At 41.3% G+C, this 15,030-nt stretch overlaps 1 protein-coding gene across 1 annotated transcript; it reads left to right on the plus strand.

The window, feature by feature from the left end:
* The first annotated feature begins 75 nt into the window (after positions 1-75).
* Positions 76-14,913, plus strand: IZUMO2 (IZUMO family member 2). The gene is made up of 7 exons (XM_087714673.1): positions 76-310; positions 6,740-6,814; positions 7,721-7,807; positions 9,478-9,498; positions 13,135-13,215; positions 14,603-14,726; positions 14,871-14,913. The coding sequence occupies exons 1-7, from the start codon at positions 76-78 to the stop codon at positions 14,911-14,913; spliced, it is 666 nt and encodes a 221-aa protein (XP_087570799.1).
* Positions 14,914-15,030: the final 117 nt, after the last annotated feature.

A 15,030-nucleotide genomic window follows, 5' to 3' on the forward strand; every position in this document is an offset into this window, starting at 1 on the left:
TTCTGCTTATGCCATTCTGATGTCATGATCAGCAGAACTTTGCGATTCTCCGATTCCTTTTGCTCACATTTAGACATGGCGCTCCTAGGATTTTCTTCACTGCTTTTCCTGGTATGGATTCCCACCAGAATTTGGACCTGCTTACAATGTGATCCAGAGTTTAAGAGCAATATAGCTAAGCTCCGGACTGACGTCGTTCCAAAAAATATGCAGGACACTCGCTTGAAGGCACGGGCTGAAGTCCTACTCAGAGGCCTTGAGGGGGATTTTTTCGTGCATTATGCCACTAGCCAGTTTTCGGGATTGGCAGGTACAACTCTGTGTAATCCTTTGCCTACAGGTCAGCCCTGCCCTCTGGGGCTTTGTTCATATAAAGCAAGTGTCCAACCTTGGCACCTTTAAGACTTGTCGACTTCAACTCCCAGAATTCCCCAGCCAGCATTGCTGAATTCTGGGAGTTGAAGTCCACAACTCTTAAAGTTGCCAAGGTTGGATGTCTCTGATTTAAAGGCTGTATGAAGAACTGTCTCTTGTCTATTATTTGATTTGATTTGATTTGATTACATTTATATGCCGCCCTTTTCCCCAAGGGGACTCAGGGCGGCTCACAATTCAAATCAGGGGAGGGGGGTACAGACAAAAAATAAAAGATGGAACATAACAATACGTAATTTAAAAACACACAGCAGTCATACCATTCGAGACGGGGGCAACAGCTCTTTAGCCCCAGGCCTGTCGGAACAGCCAGGTTTTAAGGGCTTTGAGGAAGGCCTGGAGGGTGGTGAGGGTTCGAATCTCCACGGGGAGCTCGTTCCAGAGGGTCGGAGCAGCCACAGAGAAGGCTCTCCTCCAGGTAGTCGCCAGTCGGCATTGGCCGGCGGATGGAATTCGGAGGAGGCCTATTATGTCCACCCAGTTCACCAGGATGGGAAGGCAGGGTATGCTGCAGGTCCGATCAATTAGAAATGTACATCTGGTGTAGTGGTGGGTTTCAAATAATTTAACAACGGGTTCTCTACCCTAATGACCAACTGGGTATGCGTGGCTCGGTGGTCATGTGAGCGTGTGGGTATAGCCAACTCAATGTCACTCAGGTCGATGGGCGCTTCGCCTTAGGTGTCACAATGTAATAAGGGTTAACCATAGAGGCAGTTTCTGTAAGCAGGGCGATAAAGATCAGGCTAGAAACAACACCAGAATGTTTCCTTCCTGCCTTCCTTACAGGATTAGCCCTGTAAAGTGGAAAAAACCAAAAGGAGATTTCTTCCAACAACCGGTTCTCTGAACTGCTTAGAAAGTTAAAACCGGTTCTCCCGAATAGGTGCGAACTGGCTGAATCCCACCATTGATCTGGTGGGAGCACACACACACAAAAAGACTTTTCAGTGGTGGCCCCTTCTCTACAGAACATCATTCCTCCTGAAGTATGGTTGGCCACCTACCCTGTTGCTTTTCTGAAAGGCCTAAAAACATGGTTTGGTCAGCAGTCCTGGGGAACACATACAGATGGAACTGGTTAAATGGCGGTTTTGATTTGTGTTATTGCTGCTATGGGGGTGGGGTTTTTAATTAGATTTTTATTATGTTTTGATTTTTTAAAATTTTGTAAGCAACCTAGCAGCACCTAGGCACTATATACATTTGTTAAAATAAATAAATAAAACGAATGCAGAGCCCCTTTGCTTCCATACAGTAATGATTGAAATGTCTTTCTGTGCATTGATACGGTTTGCAACTAGGAAAATCGTTCGGCCTGCCCTCCCTCTTTCAGCAGGTTGTGAATTGCTTTAGGAAATGTAGCATCACTGCTGATATACAGTGTCTCCGGAGGTGAGTTCCTACTGGTTCAGCCCGGTTTGGCCAAGTAGGTAGTAACTCGGCCTGCCACGCCCCCGAACCAGTTGTACTTGAGAGACCGCCTGCTGCCAATCACCTCCACTAGACCGATTAGATCCCACAGATTAGGCCTCCTCCGAATTCCATCTGCCGGCCAGTGCCGACTGGCGACTACCCGGAAGAGAGCCTTCTCTGTGGCTGCTCCGACCCTCTGGAACGAACTCCCCGTGGAGATTCGAACCCTCACCACCCTCCAGGCCTTCCGCAAAGCTGTTAAAACCTGGCTGTTCCGACAGGCCTGGGGCTAAAGAGCTGTTGCCCCCGTCTCGAATGGTATGACTGTTGTGTGTTTTTAAATTATGTATTGTTATGTTTCGTCTTTTATTTTTTGTCTGTACCCCCCTTCCCTGATTTGAATTGTGAGCCGCCCCGAGTCCCCTTCGGGGGAAAAGGGCAGCATATAAATATAATATGATGAGCAAAGTCAATGGAGAACCAAGATTCACTCAACAACTGTGTTACTAAATTAACAACTGCAATGATTCATTTAACAACTGTGACAAGAACAGTCATAAAATGGGACATAACTCACTTAATGACTGTCTTGCTTAACAACGGAAATTGTGGCTTCAGTTGTGATCATAAAGTCAAGAACTACCTGTAATTGTATTATCTTAAAAACAATAACACTGCCAGGACTGAACCCCAAATTTCCACTTCCATCATCACATCTTCATCTTTCTTTTCTGTTTCTTAGTTTTTCCCATCCCACCCCTTCTAAAAATAAGACCAGGAACAGAAGTGGAGGAAGTAGAAAACAAGATTTCATTCATTTGTGATGTTGCATTTTGGGAGTTTCTGCCCGTGGGACTATAAATCTTCACCTAGTGACTCATCCCTGGAGATACAGCTAGTTAGAAGAATTGTTTCTAAATATTATTAATATTAAATTAATATGTATTCGATATATTATTTTTCTTCCTGGTCTGATTTCTCCTAGACTGCATCACTGTAAGAGTCTCCCCCACTCGATTAAAAAATAAATAAATCTGCCGTTATGTTAGTATTTCATAGTCATCTCCCTTTCTCCTTCCCTCCTTCCTTCTCTATAAATATCTTTATAAAGTTTCAACATCATACATTAAAATACAGATTAACATAAACAGAAAAGAGAAAGGAATGACAAAACCCATGAAAAGTGCCAAAAAGAAAAATATACATCTGACAAATATAACAAACTTTCTACAGAGATATTTTAACAATACTAGAAACTGGGAGACAGTGAGTTCTAGTTTTGTCTTAGGCATGAAAGACAGCTGGGTGACTTTGGGCCAGTCATTCCGTCTCAGCCCAACACACCTCACAAGGCTGTTGTGGGGGAAATAGGTGTTTGTTATAAAGTAACAAAGGTTGGGTAGAAATCAAATAAATCAATAAATACAACCACCTCTCTTAATTTTAAAGAAGTTAACTCTTACAGATTTCTTTTTTAAATTGCTGGACCATATTGAATGAATCTTTATTACAACCGGGGGCCAGAGAGAGACAATATAACTGAAAACAGCTAAAAAATAATTAAATAAAAGTAGAATAATACAGGCATTGTAATGGTTGATATAAAAAATATGTTACAACGCGGGAGACCATTCATCAACCGGTGTCTAATTTTCACTGCAGATGCATAGTGTTTAGCTACAACCTGAGTTAGAAACAATTTACAATTTGAAAAAAAAAGAATGAATATATAAGCATTATCAGGACTTCCAGGGTACAGATGTAAAAGAGGAAGGATTATTGGTATTACGACTATCTGTACAGATGGGTCAATAAAATAACACATGTTGGATTGTTTCAGGATCTAGGTTATTTATTATTTTATTTCTTTCCAATCACAATTGATACTCTTGGCAGCTTACAATCATCAATCATTCTCCATGGGGAGAAAATTGAAAGGAAACGAAGAATACACAATAACATTCCTCATTCAAAAATCCTTTTTGAAAAAGCAGCAGCAGCAGCCTGTACCTTGGTCTCCAATTTGGGTGTGTCTATGCAACACAACTATTTTCCCCCCCAACCCTGCAAATAATTATTACTGGATTAAAGCTCTCTGCTGAGTCAATTGTGCTGAAATCCGTGGGATAAATAAGTGAATCATGGTCATATCCCCAGGGACTTCAGCAGGCCTAAAGCACCCTAACAGACAACTTTTCCTCCCTTAATGTTACCCAGCCTTTGCTGTGATGACAGGTGGAAATGGAAGCATTAAGAGAAATTGTCCTTCCCTGTTTTGTGGCTGCTGATTTTTTTTAGTGGGAGAGAAAACAGACAGGTAGGTCTGGACAAATCATGGCTTAAGATCAAGGCAAGCTAGGAGCGGGCTTGGACTAGAAGACCTCCAAGGTCCCTTCCAACCCTATTATCAGGTGCAAAGAATCAGGACCATTCATAAAGTTGTAGATATAAAAAATTTATTCAAGCCGGTATGCAAGAATGTAACAGCACTAAATTGGAGCATAAATTCAACAGAATTCACAGGCTGGGCCTGGATGTCTTATGGCAATGCAAGGACTCTTAAAATCATGACATATTTACTTCTGCCTCCCCAGTTCTCCCTGCTTTTCTCCTATATCTATGACTCAGAGGTGATATTCAGCAGGTTCTGACCACTTCTGGAGAACCAGTAGTGGAAATTTTGAGTAGTTCGGAGAACCGATAAATATCACCTCTGACTGGCCCCCGCTCCATCTATTCTCTGCCTCCTGAGTCCCAGCTGATCGGGAGGAAATGGGGATTTTGCAGTATCCTTCCCCTGCCATGCCCACAAAGCCACACCCACAAAGCCTGCCACACCTACCAAATCACGCCCACAGAACCAGTAATAAAAAAATTTGAATCCCACCACTGCTATGACTCTATGGAAGCAGGAGGTCAAGCTGTGCTGGAGGACATTTTTATGGTGCTCTAAATAACATAAGGAAAATTTTGCTGATCCTATTGGAAGGCATCAGTCTCAAACATAATTCTGGTGCCACCAATATGTGTGGTAATTCTGTAAGAACGAGGCCAGGCTATTCTGCTCAGAATCCCAAATTTGGCTCAAGGAAAATAGGAGGAGGAAGAGGTATTATGTATGTTCACCTCCTCTGGTTACTTATAAAGTAATCAAAGTGAGATAAAAATCTAATAGATAAAAATAGGAAAAGGAGAAAAACAGAAATGGGTATACATGAGGACAGAGGATATGCATTGATAGAATTATCTACCTGGAGTTAAGACGACTAATGTCAGGGGTGGGTTCCTGCCAGTTCTAACCTGTTCTATAGAAGAGGTTCCACAAATCTACCATGCCATTTAGAACTGGTTCCAGCTCCTTCCCCCGAACCAACCGCACCATGCTTGCCCCGCCTGCCACTCACTGATTGGCTGGCTCACCAATCGCCCTGCCCGCCTCTAAGAGTTCTATCTAAACTTAAGTCTTAAAGCTGTCAAGTTGAATACCCCTGGGTTTTTTTTTTCTAAAGAGGGTCTTGTAACTTGACAGCTTTAAGACTTGCGTGCTTCAAATGCCAGAGTTTTCTGAGCCAACATTTTGGTTGCTAAACAAGAACATTGTTAAGTGAGTTTCACCACATTTTACAAGTTGGCCTGGCCACCCAGTCACATGACTGCCAAGCCACTCCCACTCAGTCACATGGCCAGCAAGCCACTCCCACAAAGCAGGGCACACCTACAGAAAAGGTTCTAAAAAATGTTGAAACCCACCACTGACTAATGTTCACACCAGAAGCTTCATTGAAAGGATGAGTTTTTAAAGACCAATTTGGTGCATTCAGTTGGTCTAGTGGTTAAGGCACAGAACTAGAAAGCAAGTTCAAATCCTGCCTTATCCATGGAAGCCAGTTGAGTGACCTTGGGCAAGTTACTCACTGCACAGGGTTGTTGTTTTGGGAAAGTGTGTTGGATATGTTCAAAACTTGTATGATTTGTAAAAACAATTTTAGGTGGGATATAAATAAATAAGTAGGAAGTGTTACTTTGCAAGATGTTGGATGTCTGGAAGCTGAGTAAGAAAATTGTATCCTTCCACATGATAAAATCAGCTTTAAGCTGTACAGGGAAGATAGGAAAAATGTTTTTTTTCCCCCCAGCCTCACTCAAGAGCCTTTCTTGCACCATCAGACTTGAAAAGGTGATTGGGAAAATATCTGTGACTGTTATGCCATTTCCCACTGCTCTGGGGAGAGAAATGAGAACACTGAAGGGTTCACAGTCTGAGACTACAAAGGCTGCATGCGCCCCAAATGCTGTGGGTGGGAGTTCCAGAATGGCTCCACTCACACAAAGAGTAAACACAGATAAATAATTTGTGGGTTTACAAAATTTTCCACCGAAGAGAATTATTCATGAAGGGGAGGTGAATAATTAATTCCATATGCTTTAAGGTATTTAATTTAATTTGTCTGTTTAAATTTTAATTTAACTTATTTTTAATTTTTTTTAATGTTTACATTTTAATTTACTTTTAATGTTTAATTAAATTTAATTTGAATGTTTAATTTAATTTTAATTTAATTTTAATTAAATGTATAGCTCAGTTAAATTAAATTTAGAGTGTCTTGCACTGCACACCGAAAATGTGTGTGACTTTGGCCTAAGGAACTTCTGTATCTCTGCTATGATGTTAAAAAAAAACACCCCTGAAAATACTAGCTATTTTCAAGTCCTTTGTATTTTCTCCACCTAAGATTAAGCCTTACTTTTTCCATCCCAAAATTTCCTCCACCATTAAAGTATGGCCTACCTCTGAGTTATAATGTACCATACCTTTCAAAAACATACTTAAAAATCTTTTAAAAAAAACTCCAGCTGTTGTGACTGTCTCTTATTATCTTCTTCCTAGTTAAAGCAATGGTTGATGCCTTGATCCAAGAGGTGAAGGTCACAACACAAAAACTGCTTCAAACCCAACTTAAAGGTGAGAATCCCAGCAGTAGTTTTGTCTGTCATCTATCTACCTATTATCTATATGTCCGTCTATCATCTATATCTATCTGTCTGTCTGTCTCTCTCTCTCTCTCTCATCATAATCATCTATCATCTATCTATACCTATCCTTCCATCATCTATTCATTATTATCCATCTACAATATGTCTATCCATCTATTTATCCATCATCTATCTATAATCAAACTATCCATCCATCCATCATACCATCTATCATCTATCTGTGTTTATCCATCTCTATCTATCTATCATCTATCTATCTATCTATCTATCTATCTATCTATCTATCTATCTATCTATCTATCTATCTATCTATCTATCTACAGTATATCTATCCTTCCATCATCTATCTATCCAGCCATTATTTATCTAGCCATTCATCATTTATCATCTATCTGATTGTCTATCAATCATCTGTCCGTCTGTCTGTCTGTCTGTCTGTCTGTCTGTCTGTCTATCTATCTATCATCTATCAGTGGTGGTTATGACCAGTACGCCCAATACGGTGCTCTGGAGGGCTTGCCCGTGCTCCTTACTGGTATTTGTCATTTTCGGGGCTTCCGTACAAGCCCACGGAGCATACGGTGCCTGTGTGACACTCCACCGAGCACTGGAGCATCATGGAGGCATCACGGAGCGTCATGGGCGGTAAGTATGCATGCACGCACTGTGCGCATGTGCACGCGTGCTGCACACATTCATATGGTGGACACCCTGCCCCGTTGCACCGGGATCCGGTACCCACCACTGCTATCTATCCACCTATCCATACATCATCTGTCTGTCTGTCTGTCTATCCTCTATCTATCTGTCTATATCTACCATCTATCCTCCAGTCTTTCCCCTCTAAAGAAATTAATTCTTGGTGTTTCTGCAGATGAAGGTCTGCTGGAAGATTTGGTGCTATTCCGGAGGGAGACAACCATGAAACTTAAGAAAGCCTTAAAGAAGCACCAGATAGAAGGTTTTGGCTCTTTCCTAATTTATGCTCATCTGCTTTAGGAGTTCTTTTTCTAATCTGAAAATCTTGCCTGTCCTTTCTTTCGTTATTTCATAATAGAAGATATGGATGTATATATGTATAATTGTAAAAAAGCAATCAAATGATCCACAGAGCATCTATGCAGAACCTTTAATCGGAGGAACAGTGTGTGTGTGTGTGTGTGTGTGTGTGTGTGTGTGTGTGTATGTATGTATGTATGTATGTATGTATGTATGTATGTATGTATGTATGTATGTATAATGGAAGAATGGAAGTGTGACCTTCCTCCCATATTTGGGCATACCAGGGGTTGTGACTTTAAATATATACCTTTCACCCTGGCCTGGCTGATAAGGAGTCGAGCCCTGTAGCTCAATGGTTAACACATCTGCCTTAGAGGCAATAGAACACAGGTTCGATTCCCAGCAAGGGTATGGCTAGCTGATGAGAGCTAAATAGCTTGAGATAGATCTATACTAGTCTCCCTTTATTTATTTATCAGCATAAATATAACATATATATCAAGTTTTAGAAACGAAAATAACTAGAACCAGGCTAATAGATGGAAAGAGTGTAGGTACCGGTAAACATGTTTTCTTTTATTGTTGTAGAATTTGTCTGATTATGTCTTATTATGGCTAAAACAGTTTAAAAATGAAAGTAAGATATAGTCATCAAGATAAATTAAAATTAACATTAATTAGTGGTATCCAAATGAGTTGAGTCATTAAAATTATGGGTGATGTGTAGAAATTAATAAATGAGGCTACATTTGTTCATATTATTTTAATTCGTAAAACACCCAGCATTGGCTGAAGCTGGGCAGCATTACAAATTAATAAATCATTATTATTCTGTCATTCAAGCAGAAAGAAAAATCACACAATATAACATTAACATATGGAACAGACTATCCCTAGAAATTGCAGTGAATATAATTCCTAATTAAAATTTTCAAAAATCAGTTTGTAATATTTATCCTGGCCGGTGCCTTTCAGAGCTTCTGTGAGGCTGTTGTGCAGCCGAATATTCTCACCAAAAAGAATTTCAGGCACACAGAATGTTTAAATGAAAGTTTCCAAACGTACAGGTAGTCCTTGGCTTATGACCACAATTGAGCCCAAAAGCAAGACAGCTGTTAAATGGGTTTTGCCCCATTTTATGACCTTTCTTGCCACAGTTATTAAGTGAATTCATTTCAATTGTTAAGTTAGTAACACGATTGTTAAGTGAATCTGGCCTCCCCCATTGACTTTGCTTGTCAGAAGTTCACAAAAGATGATCACATGTCCCCGGGATACTGCAACCATCATAAATACATGCCAGTTGCCAAGCATCTGAATTTTGATCACATGACCATGAGGTTGCTGCAATGGGTTGTAAGCATAAGAAACGACTTTTTTCAGTGCTGTTGTAACTTTGAACAGTCATTAAACGAATGGTTGTAAGATGAGGACTACCTATACAAACTATTTTTAATAGTTACACAAATTGAAAAGGTATAAAAGCTTCATAATTTGGTTCTGCGGAACTGTAACATTTAGCGCTGCAACTGAAGGGAATGTGGGAACAGTTTGAATGTGAAGAAAAATCTACAGAAGATGTATCATTGAAGGCATAGACACTCATTTTTGGAATCTCTTTCCTTGTAGGTTGTGATGAAAAAATATGTGGTAAGTTGCTTGGTTTTAAGTGGGTGGGTGGAACAAGAATCTGCCAGATAAAAGCTTGCGTGATTGAATAATGAGGAGAGGATGTGGCTTGGGTGGAGCTCTGGGGTGGCCCTGGGGGGATCAAGGGAAAAAACAGAAGTGTGTAAGAAATTATATTGCACACATGTGGATCAAACAGTGACAAACTACAACAGAGCAACAAAAGGAAGAAAGAATTGCTGGAAAGTAACTGGAAGGAGAGCCGATCCATATGAGCCAGATTAGCTTTCCCCAACATGCACCATAGATGTGGAACTTCTAGAAATCTCAAACTACATGGTTAATGTTTGTCGTTGTGGTCATAAAACAGAATACCAGGTTAGAGAAGGTTGAACAAGGTAGAGAATTGACCAAGGCAATATCTATGTGTCCGCCCCATTAGATGGGTCATACCAGGGAATCAAGAGCTGTAGTGACGCAGTGGTTAGAATGCAGTACTGCAGACTAACTCTGCTGACTGTCAGCAGTTCCATCCTGACTGACTCAAGGTTGACTCAAACCTCCATCCTTCCGAGGCTGGTAAAATGAGGACCCCAATTGTTGGGGGCAATATGTTGACTCTAAACGGCTTAGAGAAGGCTATAAAGCACAATCAAGTGGTATATAAGTCTAAATGCTATTGCTATTGCTAAAGAAGGTTAAAATTACTTTTATTGAATTTGTCTACAATAACAGAAACTTGCAAGTCTGATGGTGCTGCACTGTCCCCTCATCCTTGTTATACTTCATTTAAATAGGGAGGTATCTGCCGATACCACTTCTGAATGTTGCTTCATTTTTCAAGATTTTTTTAAAAAATATAGCCCCTTTGCCTAGGTAATTATTCTTACATTTGCCTGTCAAAGTCCTCATACTTACCTTCTGCATTATGTGTAGCCAAGGGTTAAATCTAAGAAAATATCCGTAAAGAGAGGCAATTCAGACCAAAGTCTAGGGTGCCACATTTGGGAAAGGGAATTGAATTCTCAAGGTACAAATAGTCCTCAATTTATGACCACTTGCTTAGCAACTACTCCAAGTTACAACAGGTATACCCTGAGGTTACTTACAATTTAGCGTGACCCGTCGAAAGGGCGAACGACAAAACTGCGCCCGACTAAACTGCGTCGCTGACGTCATCAATGCGGCGACAACATCCAGCATGGAGAAAGAAGGGCACTTTAAATAGCACGTTGAAAGAAAGCCGATTCAACTTAAGGTAAGGGTTAGGTTTAGGGTTAGCTTTAGGGTTAGCTTTAGGGTTAGGTTAAGGGTTAGGGTTAGGGTTAGGGTTAGGGTTAGGGTTAGGTTAAGGGTTAGGATTAGGGTTAGGTTAAGGGTTAGGTTACGGGTTAGGTTTAGGGTTAGGTTACGGGTTAGGTTTAGGGTTAGGTTTAGGGTTAGGTTTAGGATTAGGTTTAGGGAGGTTAGGTTTAGGTTTAGGGGTTAAGTTTAGGTTTAGGGTTTACAGTGTGCTTCTGTCTCCGCACTGTTGTCACCCTGTTGATGACGTCAGCGACGCGGTTTAGTTGGGCGCGGTTTTGTTGTTCGCCCTTTTGTCGGTGAACCATAATTTAGTTCTGAAGTTCCAATGGTTGAGCCACTTCTATGGTCAAATAATGGAATTTCAGGTGCTTAGTGACATAGCTACATTATGCAGTGTATTTGCAGTGTCCTGTGATCATGTGACCACATTTTATTACTGGTTTTCCAAAAGCCAGTACTTACTTTCATTTTTAGCGTCATGCCCATAGCGGACCAAAGCAGTGGTTTGTTTTATGACTGCAATGTTTGCTTTAGATCGCCACAAAAAAGGTCATAAAATCAGCTTGGTAATTCGATTGACCTGTTTTACAACTGTCACAACTTACAATCTTGACAGACAGGCTCCCAGGTTCACTACGTTGTGAAACTTTGGATTACCGTATATACTCGAGTATAGGCCGACCCGAATATAAGCCGAGGCACCTAATTTTACCACAAAAAACTGGAAAAGTTATTGACTCGAGTATAAGCCTAGGGTGGGAAATGCAGCAGCTACCGATAAATTTCAAAAATAAAAATAGATACCAATAATGCCATTGCCCATTGAATAACATATACAGCCTGCCTGTGCCCATTAAATATACAGTAGCCATTGTAAAAATTTGCTCTGCATAACAAATTATTATCACACAATACCGGTGTATTCAATGAAATACTTCACTCACCTCATGATGCTGATGTCCCGCTGTGATGATGATGTCCCGCCTCCTATGACACACGGCACAGTGATTCCTATCATTGGATCACTGTACCAGAGGAGGTGGGACATCGCTATGTGGCTGCTTGCCATAACAAGGAGGAGGTGGGACATCGTTGCAGAGCGGCAGGAGGGGGAGGAAGGGGAATCGTAAGATAGCCCTGCATTACATTAGAACGTGAGGAGGGGGGATGGTGCGGTGCACGCTGCGCGGCAAACTGACACAGAGGGAGGGGAAACTCAGGGGCGCTGGGCCATTCACGAGCGTCACCCAGCGGCATGGCCCCGCCCCTTTTTCTCCTCCATTTCGGGCAAATTTTTCACTGACTCGAGTATAAGCCGAGGCGGCTTTTTTCAGCTCAAAAAGTGGGCTGAAAAACTAGGCTTATACTTGAGTATATACAGTATATCTTTTTCTTGCCCTGTTTGGTTCATTGGAATGTTGTTGCATAGGATATTCTACAGGACAGAACACCCAGATGAGGGGATGATTTAATTACCTGTAACCCCCCCCCGCGCGCCCCAAATACCAAAAAATCCAATTAACAACAAAACCAAAACTTAAACAAAAAAAGATGTACAGATAGCAGACAATAATAAGAAAAACATACATAAGAAACAATTACGAGCAATCTTGGCATATTGCCTGTATGTCAAATATTAAAAGAAAAAGGGGAAAAACATTTCTCGTTCAAAGATTAAAAAAACAGGTGAACTTCAATCTCACGATTGTAGCTGCTATCTTGGCTGTTGGACTCCATCCTGTGAACAGCCCTGCTGTTTTTATAACATAAATTCAGCGCAGCCCTTTCTCAAGTAAATTACAGAGTCCTGGCTGAATTTGTTTTATTTTCTTTGTGTTTGCCTGGGCCCATTTATTGTCTTGAGCTGCTTGGATATGATTATTCTACACTATCATGCTCATATTTATAAAACTCAGTGTCTCTGTGAAAGGTAAGGATGACTACTGCGTTTGTGGTGCGATCAGAGCATTGCGTGTTCTGAAGTTGTTTTAACGCAAACCAAAGATGCCTTTTAAAAAACAAGTTTACATCATATTCTTATGCATGCCAGTGCTGTGTGTGAGGTAATGTAAGGTGGTTCTGACAAGTGTCGCCGGCATCTTCATATCCGGTCACATGGGCAGCAAGCCACTCCTATTCGGTCACATGGGCGGCAAGCCACTCCCACAAAGGAGGCCACACCCACAGAGTAGGTTCGAACAATTTTTGAAACCCACCACCGAGGCTGCTCCCATCCGTTGTATGAATTGGGGTTAGAGCAGGTAGGTTATCTTGAGTTAGTCATTTCTTGTGTGGTGATTTTAAAAGTTAATTTCTCAAACTTTCTTTCTTTATCCTCCCATCCCCTTGCAGGATCACTGACATATACAGTAATTAATTGCAAAAGATGCCTACCGGCATCGGCATATTGCTTGTCACTAAGTCAGTGCTTTGGTAAGTAAAGTTGGAATTTAAAGTAGTCTTCATTTTCCAACTGCAATTTGCATTGCAGCTCCATCACTAAGTGAAGCAGTCGTAAAGTGAAATGTCACAGAAACATGCTGACTTACGTCAGTTCCAGCTGCAGTGATTGACCAAATGACTATTATTAAGGGTTATTAAGTGCACCGTCACATGACTGAACATCACATGACTGCGACTCTCAACTTCCTGCAGGTTTCCCCATTGACTTTGCTGGTTGGAAGCCAACCATGAAGATCACCTGCAAATGTTTCAGAGAATGATTGAAAAACAGGATTTGATTCAAAGCCTGTTTTGTGTGTTGCTTTGATCAGCAGAGGGCAGCACTTACAATTGTTTTGGGGAAATAACCAGACTGCCATTTTAAAGTACTTTCCAATTGCATGCGATAGCAAAATAGCATGCCACCTATTTTGCTTCAGTAATTAATCTGCTGAATTGTATTTATTGTTTTAATGTGGGAGCCAATTCAATAAAGTAATTGGTGGGTTCCCTTTTCGTTGTTTCTCCTTGCAACATTTCATCTCTGCTAACAAAAATAACCAGCAATTGCTCTCCTTAATGTATAGTGGAACAGGGCTTGGCTAGTGCAGATTGGTGCTGTTGTCCCCAATTCAGGTCCGAGCCTGGTGCCGAAACCAATCATGGACGCCAGACACGAGGTGCAGGTTTTCTGATTGCTTTTTATTGGAGTACTCCAAGGAAAAGGGTTCCTGGTCAAAAGGCCAAGAACCAAGAACAAAGGATTAAGAAAGCACATTTTTTGTCCAAAAAATTGCATGCCTAGTCTTTAGGAGGCTTATAGAGTGCTCCTGGGGGCTGGGGGGGGGGAATGAGCAAAAAATGGCTTGTTTTTCACTCATTTTTGGCCTCCCCAGCCCCCAGGAGCTCTCCTACAGGCCATTTTGGTTAAGTGGAAAGGGTTTTGGGAGGCAAAAATGCTGTATTCAGTGTATAAGACGCACTCAGATTTTCTTTTGAGGGAAAACGATGCATCTTATATTCCCAAAAATATGGTAGTTCAGCCACATTTGAAGGCGGCCCAGATTATCTAAATATCTCCTACACAGGTACCCATCCAATTCAGGTCAGAGAAACCTCTTCTGTTGCAGGCTTCCTGTCTCTCTTGCTTATTGTTTATATTACCCTTTGTGTCTTGACGCAAGTTTCTTTTTTCTAGGGCTAAACCTGAACAATGTGCTTTTGCAGAAATCTCTGCCTTCCATTTTGGAAGCAGGAGGAGCTCTGAAGGGTAGAGAAGAAATAAATGCGGGTTGCTTGGAGTAGAACTTTAGCCCTGGGAAAGAGAAGTGGCTGCACTTTGCTGTTTTGAACCCAAATCTGTTTTCCTTATCTTTAGTTGATAACCAAGACCGCCTGGCCCTTCGCTTCGGGGAATCATTGGTGGACCCAGATATCGCTCGATCTGGAGTTGCCATTGTCCTGTGTATGGGCGGAGTGTTGTTCCTGGTCATCATGGGTGTGTAAGTGTTGCAAACAGCCTGTGGTCCCCTTAGAAAGAAATTTTTGGTTTAAAGGTTTAAAACGTTCTTCCATATCAAATGTGATACAAATAACTACACCTCATGTAGATTTTTTGAGGGTCATTAATTCTGCCTTTCTCCTAGGATTATTGTGTACTGGAAAAGTCAGATCTATCAGTATGTTTAGCTGTGATCTATCCCTTCCTCACTCCTAAGTGACACCTGCTGACTGAGATGACTTAGACCTTCCAAGTGTGAAGCCTAGCCAGCCCATCCTACCTTCAAGACGCCTTTGCTCACAGAT

This window comes from Thamnophis sirtalis, unplaced genomic scaffold, assembly GCF_051295495.1.
Source record: "Thamnophis sirtalis isolate CommonGarterSnake01/CBP01778 unplaced genomic scaffold, rThaSir2_p1.2 scaffold_4, whole genome shotgun sequence".
Taxonomy (NCBI): Eukaryota; Metazoa; Chordata; class Lepidosauria; order Squamata; family Natricidae; genus Thamnophis; species Thamnophis sirtalis.

Coding starts and splice junctions, on each gene's coding strand:
- IZUMO2 (XM_087714673.1), top strand. CDS start 76: ATGGCGCTCCTAGGATTTTCTTCACTGCTTTTCCTGGTATGGATTCCC. Junction 7,808..9,477: donor AAAGAAGCACCAGATAGAAG/GTTTTGGCTCTT, acceptor CTTTCCTTGTAG/GTTGTGATGAAAAAATATGT. Junction 13,216..14,602: donor GTCACTAAGTCAGTGCTTTG/GTAAGTAAAGTT, acceptor CCTTATCTTTAG/TTGATAACCAAGACCGCCTG.